Here is a 19,872-nt window from a genome sequence, read left to right on the forward strand (position 1 = left end):
TCAATTTCAACACGTGTCATTTATGTTTGATGGATCACTGTTTGGGTATGCAAAACTGGATTTATAGTTTGAAACACCCTTAAAAGTTGAAACCAAATAGGGCGGAGAAAAAGATGGCTCCCGCGAAGAAAAGCAAATCGAAGAACAACGGAGCTGTCTCGTCTCAATCGTCTGAATCGTCTCAAGCTGCGGCTGCAACTACAAGTTTTCCGCCTTGCGTTCGTTTTGTTCCCCCAAATACTGTCGCAATAACCATCCACGCCAAACCAGGCTCCAAGATTGCCACAATTACTGGTTTGCTTTCCATTCTCATCCTGAATTTTTATTTGCCGTCGTTTCTATTCGAAAAGAGAATTGAATTAAGTAATTTTTAAAAATTCACCAAACCAGATTTCAATGATGAGGCCGTAGGCGTGCAGATAGATGCACCTGCAAGGGACGGTGAAGCTAACGCTGCCCTGCTCGATTACATAAGCTCCGTGAGTCCTTTACAGACATTACTTTATGTTTTTGGCTTGTTTTCTGAACTATTTGGTTTCTTTCTGGAATAATTCACTGGGAAAGTTGGTATTTAAAGGGTGACAATTTTTGGTTGCTTCAACTTTCAATACCCTAAAATTACTTAAAATCCTGACGTGAGCTGAACAATCGTTATTCTAGTTGCAATTAGTACTTCGGAAAGAAAAATTCTCATTCCTCCAATCACATGTGGATTTTGGACCAGTCAATTCCGTTTCTTTTTTAGCTTCCTCTTCTTGTTATTGCCAAAAGGAGGGAATGAAGGATGATACCATAGAGCAGTGATGCATTCTCTGTTTTATGAACTCAAGTGATAGTCATGGTCATATTGTTGGATCCCACATCAGCTGCATTAGAGCATTGAGAGGGTGTCTCCCTAGTTTGAAGGACTAGGAATCATGCCTAGGGTAATTGCTAGGTGATTGTGCTTTAACTAGGCTATTGAACTTACATCAAGATACTTAACAACTGGGCAGATACATATATACAAAACTTATACTCCAACTGAACTCAAGTAGCCATTGTAAATCAAGTGAAGGCCCCACTGAGCAATTGTCATTCCATTTATATACTTGGTAGTAGCTCCATTTGATGGGCTGGTCTTTAAAGTTGAAAATCTAATTTGGCACTGGAGCAAGTATTGATTCTATAGTGGGTCTCGGTCTTGCCTCTCTTGAGTCTCCTTCATCCATTGGTTCCATTCCACTCACATGTGAGATGCAGGGTTGAATCACACTTGACGGTTCAGTTTTTAGAGATGGGAATCTATACTTCCGATACATACTAGTGTATGATCTAAAAGGAATAGTTTTTGTCAATTTAGGTTGTGTTTGGGTGGTAATAGGTGAGTAGAATTTGCTTTCAAAAGAAAAGAAAGGAAAATAAAAAGTTTATATTCGATCTACAAAAAAGATGTACCCATAGCAATAGTCACTCTAGACACAAGTCCCAAACTCACTATACAAATCTCACAAGATATGCAGTGATTCATGACATTTTCACTACTCCCAAGATAAAATACAAAAACTAGCAGAAGAATTTGCATCAGACAGGACAACGTGAAAATTTCAATCCAGGGGAAATTAGTACAAGAAAGTGGTTTTCTTGGGCTTGCTTGGTGAGTTGGCCAAATGCTTATTTGCCAAAAGCTTGGTGGGTTCGAGTCCTGGAAGCAGCCTCTTTGGGGATAGGGTAACAGCTTTTGTAATTGACCCTCCTCAAACCTTGCTAATCGTAGGAGCCTTGTGTGCTGAGTACGACCTTTTATAGCCTTTTGAAGTGGGTTTTCTTTTCTTAACTAAACACAACCTTAAGAAATTTTAGGTTTTTATATATGTGATGTACCTTAATCGATGAAGAATGATCTTCTAAGTAAACAGAATGAGTTTCAGGAGTTTTGGTGCTCTTGAGTTGTGTCAAATAGTGCATAAGGGATCGGTAGCCCGAATAAGATTTCTCTTATTCTTTTCTTCACCAATTGATCTCATATCCCTTCCTTCCCTTTATTAATCTGATTTCTTCCCTTAGCAATGCAATTCCACCCTTGGCAGCGGGTTTTTTACTTGAACAGCTTGAATAAAAACTTGAACAAAAGTTGAGGAAATCTTCAAACGATATGAAGTGGAGCTTTAATTTGTACCTATCGGGCCTCACATTGTCAAAAAGTTGATTGAATCACATACCAATCCCACCAACATTACCTGGGTGTCATGCTGCTTGGTGTCAATTAGATCAAATACCAATTCAATCAGCCTTTACCAAACAGAAGACAAAATCTTCACTAAAGAGGAAGAGAGGGAGCAGCAAAAGGTGTTCATTAATATCAAATTCAAGTCCAGTACTTACTCCAGTCAAGATTTAGACTCGTATGCTTAAAAACAAACGGAATCCTTTACCTTTTAGGTAACTTTAAACTGACTAGGAAACTGAAAGACACTCCAAAGAGTCATAATCCAGCCCCACTAAAACGCTCACAATCTTTTGCAACTTAAATTGAACAACATGGAATTTTTCATTTGCATTAACCCAAAACAGCTTAAAATTAAAGAGAGAAAGTAGCTATCCTGTATGCAACCTAACTACTCACGTTTTAGGCCGTAGAACTGGCCTGTTTCATAGAAAGCCATGGGATCAGAGGCTGAATCTGGGCTTTTACCTTATAAAACAAGCCCCATTTGGGTCTAAATATGCAGAATCGCTCATCCATCATTGTATATCCCCTGTCATTCTTCCATTTCTTGAAGGGTTTATGACAATCTCCATAGGCTGAGGAGGAGACAGACATGGCAGTAGCAGCAGCGGATATTGGTGGTCATGTTTCCATCTGTTAAGGTTTGGCTCATTAACGAGTGGATGCCACAACTACCACCACCATCAAAACCTACTTTATGTGGGACCTTCAGTAGAAACTTCAGTTTCTTCTCTTTGTTTTATCTTTGTCATCCTTGTAGAAATCATTGTGATAGGTAGGTTTTTGGTGAAGGAGAATGCAGTGCAGCTCAGTTCTGCATGGCTTCTCAGGACACTATGCCAGAGACTGGCATGGTGGATTCCTCAATGCTTGAGTCTCACAGCTTGTTTCATATTTTGTTGGGCTTTGTCAGTCATGATTTGACAGTCAAACATAGCTAGATCAATTATCTTTACAGTAGTCCAAAACAAACTGAACCACCGAATAATGGTTCAGCAGGTTCCCGCTGTAATCAGTTCCAGTTTTCTTGTTCTATGTTGACATCCTTAGTAGTGATTCTTCCAATTGCTTTTGCTTGCCTAATTAGTTTTTTTGTTTATTATTTGGTCTCCTCAGATTTATATTTTTGCCTTGACATCTACCCATAATTATGGACAAGTTTCCACATTCTTATTTCTGTTTCCAGGTTATAGGGGTGAAGAGAAGGCAAGTATCTGTAGGTTCTGGTTCCAAATCAAGGGATAAGGTTGTGCTTGTAGAGGAGGTAAATCTACAAACAGTATTTGATGCTCTGAACACAATTTGCAAGTTCCATTGATCAAGAAGAACTGAGGTCTCCTTTGTGAGTCCAACATGTGAACTAAAGCTTGTTGATTATATTACATTACTAACAGAAAGTCAAGTGATAAAGGTTCTACAGTTCTTCCCCTCTGTCCAAGTTTGGCTCATTAACAGTATCTGTTTGCATGCTGATATCTGAAAGGCTTTCGAAGCAGAAATGATATGCCCTTTTTTGTGAAAAACAATTTGCTTCTATTTGATTATAATTGTAGTATGATCATTTGACCGGTAATATTCACCCCGTAAAAAAAAAACATTTACCCAATAATCCAACTTTTCATTTACAAACTGTAGATTAATTCTCTCTCTTGTACTGCGTTTCATGAATTTCCAAATTGTAGCCTCGTCATACATGATCTGATGGTTTCTCATACCATTCTGCTTGTTTAAACTTGTAGTGTTAGTGTATTCTGTTGGCTTTGAAAATGATTCATTGGAGGCTTTTGCACTTGCTCTCTGTTGTAGATTAGAGAGGAAAAAGATGAAAGCCAGAGAAGAGGCTACGAGGCCTTACTCATCGTGTAAGCCTCCTAGCCAATGTCTTGGTATATAGAAATCCTGAGATTACAGCTATCATAGTAGATCGAACAAAAAAGCAAAGTAGGATTCTCAAATCTGTGTAGAACCAACTTGAGATCCTCCCCAAATTGCCCTATTCCAATAATACCCTTCAAACGCTCTGCATCCATATTGCATGAGAGTTGATTTGTATTACCATTCTTCATGAGAAGTAAATCAAGAGAATATTCTTCATGAGATGTATAATAAAGAAATTCCTAGATCTAATTCCTGCAAGGCACCAACTCTGGTAAATGGTTAGTCATTATAAAGTTGATTGAGGTGGCACGGCCACATTCATTGGAGGCTTTTAAATGCCCCTGCATGGAAAAGCGATTTACTCCGGATTGAAGGAAGTAGAAGAGCTAGGGGCAAACCTAAGATAACGTTAACAGAATTGGTAAAAAAAGGATATGCATAGCCTAGACCTTGTATCTAGTATGGCCTCAAACAGAGCTGATTGGAAGGCAATAATCCATGTAGCCAACCTCATTTAGTTGGGACAAAAGCTTATTGGTTGTTGTTGTTCATGTAAGTGAATAACAATGAATATACTAGGTTGAATGTAGAGAAAGAGGTGTGGTAGTGATACAAGTACTACAAAAGTGTAGGCCTAAATTTTTTGAGTAGCAATAAAACTAGGAATAGAAATTGGCAGTTTGTGTAGGGTTTAGGTTTATCCAGTCAGACCATTGCCCTTACTCTAAAGTTTGCCTTTGGTGCTATGGGATGCAGTGTGGCAACCCACAAGGGTACGATTGAAGGATAAAAATTCTGAGAGGCCATTGTAAATTCGGTAGTAGGTTTGGCTTACAATGTCTTTATAGATCTTTTTTTAAATTCCTTTACTTTGATCACCATGTTTATGATGTAGGTAAGAAGAAAATTACTAAGACCTCAAAGTATAACGAGAATGAATTTGTGCTAGTTTTATGGTATCAATTTGTCTTGGTTGTCTTCTAAGCAAGCTCATGAGAAATTGGACATCCACAAATGATTGAGCTATCCTTGTTTGAAATAGCAACCTCAAATATGGAACCATATGTCTGCATGTTAATTACTACCACGAAGTACATTCTTCATTTCTGGACTTTTTGAGTCAGAACCAGAATTTGTGGTACAATTGAATGGTTGGTAGTTGGTTAGAAAATGCATTAATTATTGAACGATGTCATTCAGCTATGTCATTTAGTGGGGGAGGGGGATATCGTTAGAAAAGCTAGGGCCTTCGCAGATGATCTGCTGACCCTACTGTGGATTATTTGGTGCGTGGAGGAGTGGCAAGACAGTCATTGTACATGCACCATCTTAGACAGGTCTTATGATGAACATCCTGCTCTTTCTTTCTTAAATGAAGTGATTGCACATTGACTTCCTAAAATTAGGATTGTTAATACACCAAAAGGTCTATTAATGGATGTTCTGTTTTGACTCATCAACTTTGGTCATCTTTACATGTGGTTCATGTGCATGAAAATAACAATGCGCGTTTGGAACTGATACTTTGATAGTTCCTATAGTATGTGTTCATGTGCGTGGGTGGGCGTGTGTGCACACGCGAGAGAGAGAGAGAGTCAGATTTTGTTTCATCCTTGAGAATATTTTATTTAGAAAAATTGAAGTATTTGCAGCAGCACATACAAGAATAAGCAACAACTACGTTTTAATACAAACCTTACAAGGTTTGGTCACCCTACTCAATAATGGCACTGGAAAAAGTAGGACCTGGAGGAACTGGTATGTCTACAATTCCTTCTAACATCAGGATCACCTTATTTATTGGAGGACGGAGTTATGGCTCATCTTGTATACACCAAAGTCCAACCTTAATAATCCTTTCAAATGTTTCCTTGTCCAGGTCTGCATCAGCATTCAGCCGGTTCAGTTCCCCTCTCTCAAAGCAATCATATACCCAGTTCACAAGAACAATTTCATCATCTGGAGCATGTGTGTCTAGGTTCTTTCTGCAGCAGATTATCTCTAACAGGACGACCCCAAAACTGTATAGGTCTGCCTTAACTGTTATGGGCATGTTCTGGTGCCACTCAGGTGCAACATACCCTCTTGTACCTCTGACAGCAGTGAAGGTCTTGGTTTGATCTGGCTTCAGCAGTTTTGCCAGCCCAAAGTCTGCAATCTTTGGACACAAATTGTTGTCCATGAGTATGTTTTGAGCTTTGATGTCGCAGTGGATGATTTGAGTTTCACACTCCTCATGCAGATAAAGGATTCCTCTAGCTATGCCTAATGAAATTTTCACTCTTTCATCCCAACTGGGGTGCCTTCCAAGCGTGAAGATCAAGTCTGCAAGTGATCCATTACTCATGTACTCATATACCAGAAGTTTGTTCTGATTATCATGGCAGTAACCCAATAATCGGATTAGGTTTCTGTGATGAGTTTTTGCTATCGCTCTCATCTCATTCTTAAAATCTCTTTCTCCTTCATTCACCACAGTTTCTAATCTCTTTATAGCTACATCCCTGTGGTCTTTCAAGGTGCCTTTAAATACTGTGCCAAATGCACCCTTGCCCAACACTTCCTTGAAGCCTTCCGTAACTTTCTCTAGCTCATCATAAGAAAAAGATCGCAGAAAATTCTCATCGTCTAATTCCAGACTCCCCTCCTTTGAAATCTTCTTGTATGTCCAAACACGATGCCGGTAAATGAGAATGCCTGTGAGAACTAGGAACAAGATTGCACAAGCAATGAGCAAACCAGCAGTGATCAGAATGCCTCTCCTTGTCTTAGTTATGTATTTAATATTCGTTGTGCTTCCATTGCCCACCTTGACAAAAGCTGTGGTTGGCTCATCGAATTTTTGCCTGCCATATCTAATTGGAAACAGTTGCTTGCTACACTGGCCATTCTTAAGGAGTGCAGCTTCACAGCTGCAGTCTCTTAGACAAGCCTCTTTGCAACCTTCGTTGGTTGCGTTGAAGATGGTATATGGATTGTCACCCCATATGGTATTTTCCAACATGAGCATGTTATATGTTGTATGGACCCCATGATTTTCGCAGTCTCCCTGAATGAAATTCCTCTGACAACCCATATTATGTTGATGCTGATCAATAAAATCAAAACCAGGAAGGCAATAGCAGACAGGTTTTAGATCCATGAGAGAACAATAACTATTTATCCCACAAGTACCCTTAGGTGCACACATATCAGTGGATGACCATGAAACTGTCCAATTACTGTTGTCAATTAGACTGTAGAATAAGTGAAGGATCCCATTCGCATCTATTGTCGTGCGATAAATGGTTGATTGATTTGCAGGAAATCCACCTTTCGTGAGATCATATATATTATAACCCGTGGCATTGAGCAAGTAAAGGTGGCCATCATTATCAAGATTTAGTGTTACATTGTCTCCTGCAGTGAACGTACCTGTATACCAGTAAGCATCTCTGGCTGTTGGAAAACCATCCACAGGGTACTGAACAAGGTTGCCGTCATGCTGCATAACGAGCATATACTTTCCAGTAGAGTGGTTAGTTTCAGAAACACTGGAATACATAGTATTCCCTGCCACCAGCTGCTGGCCAGCTAATAAGGTATCAGTTGGAAAACTGAAGCTCTGCCATATGATTTGCAACTCTGAATCATAGAGAACAAAGTTTCCAGAGTCGAGCATGGAAGCAGAGGAAGCAGATTGGGGAATTGAGGCAACGTTCTTCTCTTCAGTGTTTGTCAGTTGCAAGACCAGTCTACCATCCCATGTTAAGAGCAACTTAACGTCTGTGGAGAGAGGTGGGTCGTCTCTGTTAGCTGTCCAAACTACTGTAGGGATTCGGGTAACCCAAATTCCAACTTGATAACCATCACCTTCTCGGTAAAATCCAAAGGCAAAATTTCTTGAACTTGAGAGCCACGATGAATTAGTGATGGGGGAGAGAGATGAACCCAAGCTAATGTTGGATGAACTATGTTGAGCTTTTGCTGTATGATGTACAGAGAAGAAAAGAAGCAGAAAGATTGCATTTGCAGCCATGGAAAGTAAAGTCGGTTATGGTTCTGTGTTCTGTATGTGCTCTCCAAGGAATGGAATTCAGTTTCGCTTTAGTGGTTCTGCAAGTCCATGAAAACAAGCCAAATATAAGTTCTCGGAATTCAATTCATAATGTGCAGTCTACATGATAAGTCAAACTTGCAGGGGTCAGCCTTCGACCTTTAGACGTGTTTGACGTGTTTCCTGATTTTCAAGTATAATGCTTCTTGTCAAGTCGTTTTCGACTTTCTCTTTCATTTTATTTCTTCCTCAGGGAAAAGATTCCTTTGTTTTTATCGATTGAATTCTTCTAACTTTACTCTTACCATAAAGACCGGTCAATCCAAATCCCAGACTAATATCATTTTGATATGAAGATGAATGACACCATCACTTCAGTTGTGTTGGAAAAGTCAACATCTATGCCGCTTAAATAAAGTTTTGGTATCGAAATCTTGTGGATGCAAAAAATTACCGCTGGGTGACTCACCCACCACAGCTAGGTGTGCGACCCGGATCAAACACTGTATTAGTTAGGGCAAAGCTTTGAAAACCAGGATTGGCAACCCAAAAAAAAAAAAAGTCAAGATCTATGAGATGGCCAGATGGGTTACCTAAAGTAAATTCAAAAAACATCTAGTTAGGACAAAAATGTTAGATGGAGTGTTTTGACACTTCAAGCTGAGAAAAAAATAAGTCTATGCAGTCGTGAACTTCGATTCCCTACTGCAACCAAGACGTCTTATTGATAGCTATGTATCACCCCATTCCCTACTGCAACAAATTAAAATTTATGTTTTTTTAATTTTTCTCTTTCTTTTGGGAAAAAAATGGGCTTCTTATGTTCGGCAATAACGCGCATAATGGGCCCCGAATGATTAAGGTGATTCCTCGATTGGGCCGTTTAAGGTTATATACTGAAAGTAAGGCCCCCATGTTTGCATTAAAAGATGGGCTTCTTTTTTTAATTTTAGTAGGAGCCCATTTGATCGTGCGATTTACTCTTTTTGTTTAAAGGCGGTTTTTACATGTAGGGGAGGGGATATTGCATATTAGTATATTGATTTTTATCAATCGAGCAACCCTACAATGGTAAATTGCAAGACGTGCTCCCCGGGATTAAATATTGTTTGTGCGATGCGGAGGATCATGTGTTTTTTTCGAATGTTTTATCGACTAGTGCACCTTTATTAATTGGAGAAAGTTATGTTGCATGGTAGTTGTAACTTGATCCTTTCCCTTGGCCAACGTTGAAAGGATAACCATCTCACAAGGGTCATCACTCATAATTACAACACTATAAATGATGGTTAAAAGAAAAATGTGTCTTTTGTATTTCCCATTGAATTGGGTTGAATTTCAAAATTAGGGATTGAATCACGACTTCATTTTAATTTATTGTTCACATGTATAATTATTATTTGATTATTCAATGGATTGCCACCTTTGTGCATATTCCAACATACCTTTCACATGTGATAAAGAGTGAGATCTAGGTTAACACTTTCTTCTTTAAGTTCATATAAGTTTCATGTGGGTCCCTATTTAAACGATATTGTTCTCTAAATTGTCATAGATGCAATGTACATATTCTCAATATATGGTGAAAGGGGTATAAAAGAAATAAAAATTTCTACGCTAGAGGTTGAAAGGTTTAGACTTTAGAGTGAGTGCTAGGGCATAGCTGGATGATATGATAAGATGGCATATTTAAATGAATCTGATATGGTAGATTATCGTACACTAATCAGTAATTACCATATTTAAAACATGAAGTCAAATAAGAAGCTTTTATCACAAAAAAAATAAATAAATAAAAAGAACTTTCAGATAAGAAACTGTTATCATATCAACGTGTTGTGTTTCCTTCCGTAACGTATGCGGTAGCAGTTTCAGCTCTGGCTTTTCTTCCTATAAAAAGAGAGAGACTGATGTGACTTGTGACTTTGTGAGTGCACTATACGTTCAATTTGGCCACGAGTCCGGATCTGCGACCTTTCTTTGTGCTCCAAGACAGCTTTTCCACCTCAAAATACAGGGAACCTAGGGGTTGATGATGGGAATTTTTTTATATATATTTTTCAGTTGTGGGGCCTACCAATTTTGTGGTGGTAAAACCGTCGGGAAGTGTTCCCCGACGGGAGTGATGATTCGGATTCAAAAGACCCAAACTTTCCCAATATGATATGGTACCTACTAAGAACCTCACAACATATTGTATGAGAAAATGAACGTTTTGGTTGCTTGGTTTTTGTATACGAGCAATCAAATTTATGATCTAAGGTCCCATAGTATGAGATGAAGGGTTCAAATTTCCTTGAGACTAGTGCGAACATGTTATTTTTTTAAAATTTTATCTTGAGAATGTAATCAAGGTGTGCATAGGTTGGCCCGAGATCTAACTCCTATGTTTGAAAAAAAAAAAAACAATATTCTACATTGATTTTTATTTTTTGGGTACAAAGACGACCCATGAACCAAACCAACATAGAAAAAACTACTCAGAGCTAGTAATCGGATCAGTTTGAAAGATCTCCTTCAAATCTTGAGGGGGATTCTAAGAAAAAAATGCGAAAGAAGTCCCTCAACATTCCTAGGGATGGCTGTAAACTCTTCCGCAAGTCTCACTACCCATCCATGCCTAGTTGATATTCCCTTTAGTACAAATGTTGATACAAGCATACACAAGCAACTAATAACTCAACTTTAATGGAAAACTAGCCTCATTTAATAAGACAAATGATGGGGCGTTAGGACTTTGCTAGATATCCACGCCTTGATGGAAAACTAAGTTCCTTTATTTATTTATTTAAGTTTTTGGAGAATTAAGGTTTGTGTTGGCTAGCATATGCAACACTTTACTCTTTTTTTGTTGATTGAAAGTACGGAACACTTTGCATCATCAAGGGGTAAGCTTTTATATATGACTAAGAATTCTTAAACCTCATACTATTATGAAGTATAGATATTTTGCCAATTGATCAATTTGTAGAGGTTCATGCTTAATTTTTTATTTTTTTAATCAAATACCAAAAAGACCCTTAACTATTGATAAGACCCTTTTTCTTCCTCAATCGAACCTGCAACTTCCAATTGATTGAACACAGAACCGGCTCTATTCTACTCTCTGGTTAGCTCAATACACTCACACACAGCACTTGAAAGGCACAAATCGATCTATAAAAGAAATATCAATGGCCTATTGCACTAAACTGATTAACAAAACTCCATTACAAATCTGAATTCTACCTTCAAAATGCCTCAAACTTGAGAGTTTTCCTCTTCCACAAGCAAGTTTTCTCTAAGCTATAATGATTGCAGCTTGAAGAAAAAACTTTTCCACTAACTTCAAAATAGAGCTCAAAAAGGGAGGGAAAAAGTCCTCCAGTAGCTTAAAAACCTTCTCTCTTTTTTCTCCTGGTGCCAACAAACAAAACTGAAACTGGGGACGAGAAATCTTGAGCTTTTGCAAAGCACTTACTTCGTCTCTTAGGTAGTCTCATCCTGCATTATAGTATGTGTACATGTGCTTGGGTAGGTGTGTTTGTGCAAGAGTGAGGGAGAGAGTCAAATTTTGTATCATCCTCCAGAGTAATTTATCTAGAAAAATTTAAGTGTTTGCAGTAGCACATACAAGGATAAGCAACAACTACAGCTCAATACATACCTTACAAGTTACAAGGTTTGATCACCTTACTCTATAATGGCAGTAAGAAAAGAATTAGGAGATGGAGGAAGTGGTACGTCGTCGACCGTCCCTTCTAACATCAGGATCACCTTCTTCATTGGAGGACGGAGTGATGGCTCATCTTGTACACACCAAAGTCCAACCTTAATAATCCTCTCAAATGTTTCCTTGTCCAGGTCTGCATCAGCACTCAGCCGGCTCAGTAGCCCTCTCTCAAAACAATCAAACACCCAGTTCACAAGAACCATTTCGGCAACTGGAGCACGTGTATCTAGGTTCTTTCTGCAACATATCATTTCTAACAGGACAACCCCAAAACTGTACACGTCTGCCTTAACTGTTATGGGAGTGTTCTGGTTCCACTCAGGTGCAACATACCCTCTTGTACCTCTGACAGCAGTGAAGGTCTTGGTTTGATCTGCCTGCAGCACTTTTGCCAGCCCAAAGTCTGCAATCTTTGGACACAGATTCGTGTCCATGAGTATGTTTTGAGCTTTGATGTCGCAGTGGATGATTTGAGTTTCACACTCCTCATGCAGATAAAGGATTCCTCTGGCTATGCCCCATGAAATTTTCACTTTTTCCTCCCAACTGGGGTGCCTTCCAGGCGTGAAGATTAAGTCTGCAAGGGATCCATTGCTCATGTACTCATATACCAGAAGTCTTTTCTCATTTTCATGGCAGTAACCCAGTAATCGGATTAGGTTTCTGTGATGAGTTTTCGCAATCACTCTCATCTCGTTCTTAAAATCTCCTTCTCCTCCATTCACCACATTCTTTAATATCTTGACAGCTACAACCCTGTGATCTTTCAAGGTGCCTTTAAATACTGTACCAAATGCACCCCTGCCCAACTCTTCCTTGAAGCCTTCCGTAACTTTCTCGAGCTCATCATAAGAAAAAGATCGCAGAAAATTCTCCCCATCTAATTCCGGACTCCTCTTGTTTGAAATTTTCCTGAACGTCCTTACACGATGCCAGTAAATAAGAATGCCTGTGAGAGCTAGCAGGAACAAGATTGCACAAGCAATGGGCAAACTAGTGGTGATCAGAATGCCTCTTCTTGTCTTAGTTGTACTTCCGTTGCCAACCTTGACAAAAGCTGTGGTTGGGTCATCGAATTTTCGCCTGCCATATTTAATTGGAAACATTTGCTTACTACACTGGACATTCTTAAGGAGTGCAGCTTCACAGCTGCAGTCTCTTAGACAAGCCTCTTTGCAACCTTCGTTGGTTGCGTTGAAGATGGCATATGGATTGTCACTCCATATGGTATTTTCCAACGTATGCATCGTATATGTTGTATGGACCCCTTGGTTTTCGCAGTTTCCTGGAATGGAATTCCTCTGACAACCCATATTCTGCTGATGCTGATCAATAAAATCAAATCCAGGAAGGCAATAGCAGACAGGCTTTATATCCATGAGAGAACAGTAACTATTTATCCCACAAGTACCCTTAGGGCTACACATATTAGTGGATGACCATAAAATTGTCCAATTAGCGTTGCCAATTAGACAGTAGAATAAGTAAAGGATCCCATTCGCATCTAGTGTCATGCGATAAATGGTTGATTGTTTTGCAGGAAATCCACCTTTGGTGAGATCATATATATTAAAACCCGTGGCGTTGAGCAAGTATAGGTGGCCACCATTATCAAGATTTAGTGTTACATTGTCTCCTACAGTGAACGTACCTGTATACCAGTAAGCATCTCTGGCTGTTTTAAGACCATCCACAGGGTACTGAACAAGGTTGCCGTCATGCTGCATAACGAGCATATACTTTCCTGTAAAGTGGTTGGTTTCAGAAACACTGGAATACATGGTATTCTCTGCCACCAGCCGCTGGCCAGCTAATAAGGTATCAGTTGGAAAACTGAAACTCTGCCACATGATTTGCAACTCTGAATCATAGAGAACAAAGTTTCCTGAGTCGAGCATGGAAGCAGAGGAAGCAGATTGGGGAATTGAGGCAACGCTTTTCTCTCTAGTGTTTGTCAGTTGCAAGACTAGTCTACCATCCCGTGTTAAGTGCAACTTAACGTCTCTGGAGAGAGGTGGGTCGTTTCTGTTAGCTGTCCAAACTACTGTCCTTTCAGGGATCTGGGTAACCCAGATTCCAACTTGATAACCATCGCCTTCTCGGTAAAATCCAAAGGCAAAAATTCCAGAACTTGAGAGCCACGATGAATTAGTGATGGGGGAGAGGGATGAGCCCAAGCTTATGTTGGCTGAACTATGTTGAGCTTTTGTTGTATGATGCACAGAGAAGAGAAGAAGCAGAAAGATTACAGCCATTGAAAGTAAAGTCGGTTATGGTTCTCTGTTCTGTATGTGCTCTCCAAGGAATGGAATTCAGTTTTGCTTTAGTGGCTCTGCAAGTCCATGAAAACAAGCCAAATTTAAGTTCTCACTTCTCAGCATTCCATTCATAGATGTGCAGGCTAGATGATAAGTCAAAGTTGAAGTGGTCAGCCTTAGTCCTTTAGACGTGTTCTTCCCGATTCCTGGACTGCAACTTGTTAAGTCCTTTTTGACTTTCTCTTTCATTTTATTTCTACCTCAAGTAGAAGATTCCTTTGTTTTTCTCATTTTGATCCTTCTAGAGAATATAATATATTCTTTTAATTTATCCCAAAAAAATAATAAATAAAAACATGCAGGCCTGAACTCCCATTCCCTACTCCAACCAAGACGCCTAATTCTGCCAAAAGAAAAAAAAAAAAGATTAAAAAGCCCAAGTCGTCTAACTGATAGCCGCTTTTGGCTGTCACCAACAGCAGTGATCGCATCATGTAATCAAAATAAAATCGAAAAGTTGAGAATCAAATGGCAAGGTTTGATTTTTTATATATATTTTAAGAGTTTAAAGTTTACTAATTTACAAAATCAAACCCCTCATTTACCCAATTTCCAAATCCCTATTTCATTTTGCCTGCTCAAGTCTCCATGACTTGAGACCAGAGCACTCAGCGAAAACAACGCTAGGTTTTCCTTTTTTTTTCTTGTTGTTTTCGTTTGGGATGGGGAAAGACCAAGAGGCAAGTCAACATCCATACTTCCACATTTTCCAATTTTCGAATTACAATTAACACGTTTTTTTCTTTTCTCTTGTCAGCACCTTCTTTCACTTTACTTTTGTATTCAAACTTTTGATTGTCAATCAAACTAGGAAGAGTACCCAACCATTCACCAACAGTTCCTTATTGAATTTTCATTGAAAGGTGCATATGGAAGACTAGAAATGGGAGTCAAGTCTTGTTGTGCAATTGGTAATGACTAATTTGTTTAATGCTTCTACGGTTGATCATTTATTGGCATCAATTTCATATAGGAAACGTACCCTAACTATGAATTTAGCTTTGGTTCGTCTTGCCTACCAGTGGCGATTACAAATACAACATAGATGGTTAGAGGATGAAAAAAAAAAATCAGACGTTTTGCTTGTGGGTTTGCAGTGATCTTTGGTTTTCGCTATCATTGTTGCTAAATCAGGGTAGTATCGAAATGGGTTCTTTTCATCACTGGGTTTTTCTTTATTTGGTTTTATTTGGTTTTTTTTTTGTTGTCTCATTACTATTAAGGCTTTAAATGGCCAGGCCATGGATATCGATTAGTCAAGTTATGACTTAGTCCAAGGCATCCTACGGTGCTCTCATTCTCTTCACTATATTTGTTTTCGCTTTGTACCTAGAAATTGTAATGGTCATTCTGACTTCCTAGCCCATGGTGCTAAGAAGTTCTAACTCAGTTAAGCCTGGTGGCAGCCATTGCCAGCTAGTTTTGTACATAATACTTAGTGTCACACTAGAGAATCTAATATAATTCTCTACTTATCCCCCTCCCCAAAAAATAAATTGAAAATAAGAATATGCAGGCCTGAACTCCCATTCCCTACTGCAATCAAGTCATTTAATTTTGTCAAAAAAAAAAAAAAAAACTCAAGTTGTCTAACTGATAGTTGTTGCCAATGGTGGTGATAGTGTCGCATAATCAAAATAAAATCAAACAGTTGAGAATCAGTGGATGAGTTTTACTTGTAAATATTACTTTTTTATATATATATATATATATATACTAGTAAAGTAAGACACATGCAAATGCACGTGGCCATATGAGAGAGAAAAGATATCGTCAAAAAAGAGAAGAAAAAAATTAATATTAAGAAAGAAGAACAATTGACAAGTTTTGGGGTGAGAGAATAATCAATGAAACTTTTGAGAGGGAGATTAAGTATATGGAAAATAAGTACAAGAAAGAGTATTCAAAAACTTCAAAAACAAAAAGAGATAAAGAGGATTATTATTAAAACAAATATATTTGAATTTTGCACATAAATAAGTATTCAGTTATTGTTTTTATTAGTTTTATGTTTTTTCTTTCCCCTAAACTATGTTATGCAATGAATGCCAATTTCTTTTGATTTAGAATGCCTTTAGCATTAAGGTTTTATACACAAATATTTATGTCCTTATCAACTTTTATTCTTTTAGTTTTTGGGTCATTATCAATCAATTATAGTGACGGGCCCCATAGGTTCTCTCGGGGGAAGGGAAAGATGTGGTAGGGGCAGAAGTTTGAACTCATGACATTTTAGGATTTTTTATCTCTACAAAGGAAGTTGCAACCATTGTCAAGTTTTATATTTGTTAAAATTTCATTTAATTTCTTTTGATAGTTTCTTGTTATTGCTATTTTAGACATTTAATTGACTCTTTGTAGAGCTTAAATCATTAGTTGAAGTATAATTTTTTATAAAGATAATATTAAACTCTTTTCAAATTTGATCTCATAAATAAAAATTTGAAATATAAAATAAATGGTCTTTGATTGGTGGGTTAAAATTATCGAAAAAATGACATTTGGGTGATAGTAGACAATATAATTGTGTCTTTGTTCAATAGGAACGATGAAGGCACAAAAAACAAGAGTGAAAACACTGAAACCCAAGTGTTATATGTGTAGATCTCCATTGAGTTTGTTAAAGAGAAATAATGACAGCTTTCTGCAAAGTAATGAACTTGATTTCTCTCTGCTGCATATAATATATAATCATCGTATAATTAAGGTTACACTTTGCCCAAGGAAACAATAATATGAAAGGGAAAGAGAAGCAAAGAACTAAGAGCAAAACAAACAAAGAAATCTATTAGGCAAGGGAAACAAAGTTCAATATCAAAACTGAAAAAGAATGAAGCCAAAGGGTACCTAATTGTAGAGTATATTGTTTTCCAAATTTTCTTAATCCACGCATATAGAAAGGGAAGAGAATAAATAAGAAGAAAAGAAGGAGAGAGGAGAAAGGAGATAGGAGAGAAAAATAGGGATTGAGGAGTTAGTTTTTAATTAGGAATGAAATTTTGAATACATAACAAGATTATTTTTTTAAAAATTTTCTTAACCCATTTTTATAGAAAGAGAAGATAATAATTAGGAAGAAAAGATGAGAGAGAATAGAGGAGAGAATAAATAGGAATTGAGGAGTTCGTTTCTAATGAAGAATAAAATTTTGAATACCTAATAATGTTTTTTTTTTCAAAAATTTTCCTTAACCCACGTTTATTAGTTTATATAAAGAGAAGAAAAAAAAAAAGGAAGAAAAGATGAGAGAGAAGAAAAAGAATAAATAGGGATTGAGTAGTTTTTAATTTGGAATGACATTTATACCTATTATTTTACCTTTAAAAAATGTTACTTCAATATTTGAGGGGCCAAATAATGACATTTCACATGTGGGAAGAGAAAAAACTGAGAAAATTTATGGAAAATAAGAAAATTAATATTATTTAATAATAATTTATGACTAAAATGTCTAAATTATCCTTGTAAAAATAAGTAATTAAATAACAAATAGTACAGCATTATTGGTATTTAGAAGGACAAAAAATGATAGAAAAATATTTACAAAAAAGGTAAAGTACACGAGGATAATAGTAGTATGATATGACTGTGAACTCCGATTCCCTACTGCAACCAAGCTGTCTAATTGATAGCTATGCGTCACCCACCACCAACAAATTAAAATTTATGTTTTTTTTTTTAACTTTGCCTTCCTTCGGGGGGGGGGGGAGGGGAATGGGCTTCTTATGTTCGGCACTAACTAACGCGCATAATGGGCCCAAACGATGAAGGTGATTTCTGATTGGGCCGCTCAAAAGGTTATATACTGAAAAGTAAGGCCCATGTTTGCATTGAAAAATGGGTCCATTTGTAAATCTTTTTTCTTATTTTAGTAAGAACCCATTTGATTGGGTTGGTATAAGGACGTTTTTTATATGTAGGGGATGGGTATCACATATTACCATTAGAGAGAGTCGAATCCACAATCTCTTCATTAAAAATATATTGATTATTATCAATCGAGCAACTCTGCGATGGTAAATTGTAAGGTGTGCTCCCCTGAGATTTAAGTATTTTGTTTGTGCATTGCGAAGGATCATGTGTTTTTCAACTAGTGCAACTTTATTAATGGGAGAAAGTTATCTTGCATGGTGGGTGTACCTCGATTCCTTCCCTTGGCCAATGTTGAAAGGATAACCATCTCGCAAGGGTCATCACTCCTAATTACAACACTTATAAATGATGGTTAAAAGAAAAAAATGTGTCTTTTGTATTTCCCATTCAATTGGGTTGAATTTCAAAATTAGGGATTGAATCACGACTTCATTTTGATTAATTGTTCACCTTTGTAATTATTGTTTGATCATTCAATGGATTGCCACCTTTGTGCATATTCCAACATACCTTTCACATGTGATAATGAGTGATATCTAGTTTAACACTTTCTTCTTTAATTTTATGTGAGTTTCATGTGGGTCCTATTTAAATGATACCGTTCTCTAAATTGTCATAGATGCAATGTACAGGTAATAATATTGTGAGAAAAAAATATTTCTTGTGGATTGTGGAGACCCACGTACATCATATTTGTAATTCACCAAAATCTCTCAAAAAGAATATTTCCTAGTGTTACTTTCACACTTCTCCGAGGAGACAAAGTTGGCGAGCTTCTTCATCTGATTCAATAAACTGATAGAAAACGAAAGAAATGAAATGAAATGTCTCCAATATTAGGCTACTAACTAAAAACCTAAACCTAACCAATCATGTTCTTCACTTGAAAAAAATCACCATAAAAAAACAAACAAATGATTTAAAGTTCGTTTGATAGATGGTAGATTTCAATCTTTCATGTCTTCGGGTCCGCGAATAATCAAATGTTGTGGCTCTATCAAAACATTTAGTATCCACACTTTTTGTCCCTTACCTTTAAAAATTGTCAAACCAACTAGGTGATCAACACCTTCTGTCCTTGTCGAGAAAATTAGCCAACCTAACTAGTAATAACATCGTTACGGCCTTTTGTTTAATTAGGCCTCATAAATTAGGCAATGGTATATATAGATATTATGTTATTTGACCATAAATTGGTTAATTAATGTTGTATAAATAATAATGAGTCTGAATTACCTATTTGCCTGGAGAGAGTGTAGAGATGGTTCCGTAACATACAACAGCTAAGGTTCTACCTATGAAAATTTGATATAATAGAGATACTTCCCCCGCCCTCCCCCCAAAAAAATATAAAAAAAAGGGATACAAAAGAAAACATTTACTACCCAGAGGTTGAACGGTTTAGATTGAATACTAGGGTATAGTTGGATGATATCATATGATGGCATATTTAAATGAATGTGATATGGTAGATTATCGTACACTAATCACCATATTTAAAACATGAAGTGAAATTAGACTTTGTTTCCTTCTGTAGTAGTATATACGCCAGCACTTTCAGCTCTGACTTATCTTCTCCAAATGGAGAGAGAGGCTGATGCAAGTGTACCCTACGCTCCCAATAGGAATCCTTGACAGTTTATATATTAAACTAAATTCAATTTGGCCACTTGTTTGAATAAAAAATTTGACTAATCAGTGAATATTTATAATTTAGAGGTGAATTCTTTTGTTAAATAAGTAGAGAAAAGATATTAAATAAACCCAGTCATATTTATTAGTTGGGACGGAAGGTCTCTACTCATCAACAACACCAACCGATACAACACGATTCTTTCTTTCTTTC

At 37.3% G+C, this 19,872-nt stretch overlaps 2 protein-coding genes and 1 pseudogene across 2 annotated transcripts; 1 reads left to right on the top strand and 2 right to left on the bottom strand.

The window, feature by feature from the left end:
• Positions 1–72: 72 nt before the first annotated feature.
• On the top strand, positions 73–5,722 carry LOC149008777 (uncharacterized). Its single transcript, XM_089161616.1, has 3 exons — positions 73–294; positions 391–479; positions 3,396–5,722. The coding sequence occupies exons 1-3, from the start codon at positions 114–116 to the stop codon at positions 3,525–3,527; spliced, it is 402 nt and encodes a 133-aa protein (XP_089017742.1). The 5' UTR covers positions 73–113; the 3' UTR covers positions 3,528–5,722.
• Positions 5,710–8,147, bottom strand: LOC149008778 (G-type lectin S-receptor-like serine/threonine-protein kinase LECRK3; annotated as a pseudogene).
• A 3,648-nt stretch (positions 8,148–11,795) lies between these two features.
• On the bottom strand, positions 11,796–14,090 carry LOC149008779 (G-type lectin S-receptor-like serine/threonine-protein kinase LECRK3). The gene has a single exon (XM_089160844.1). The coding sequence runs from the start codon at positions 14,088–14,090 to the stop codon at positions 11,796–11,798; it is 2,295 nt and encodes a 764-aa protein (XP_089016970.1).
• Positions 14,091–19,872: the final 5,782 nt, after the last annotated feature.

This window comes from Hakea prostrata, chromosome 7 (genome assembly GCF_041222555.1).
Source record: "Hakea prostrata isolate BN-2017 chromosome 7, UWA_Hpros_2, whole genome shotgun sequence".
In the NCBI taxonomy this organism is placed as follows: domain Eukaryota; kingdom Viridiplantae; phylum Streptophyta; class Magnoliopsida; order Proteales; family Proteaceae; genus Hakea; species Hakea prostrata.

Coding starts and splice junctions, on each gene's coding strand:
- LOC149008777 (XM_089161616.1), top strand. CDS start 114: ATGGCTCCCGCGAAGAAAAGCAAATCGAAGAACAACGGAGCTGTCTCG. Junction 295..390: donor CAAGATTGCCACAATTACTG/GTTTGCTTTCCA, acceptor TCACCAAACCAG/ATTTCAATGATGAGGCCGTA. Junction 480..3,395: donor TGCTCGATTACATAAGCTCC/GTGAGTCCTTTA, acceptor TTCTGTTTCCAG/GTTATAGGGGTGAAGAGAAG.
- LOC149008779 (XM_089160844.1), bottom strand. CDS start 14,090: ATGGCTGTAATCTTTCTGCTTCTTCTCTTCTCTGTGCATCATACAACA.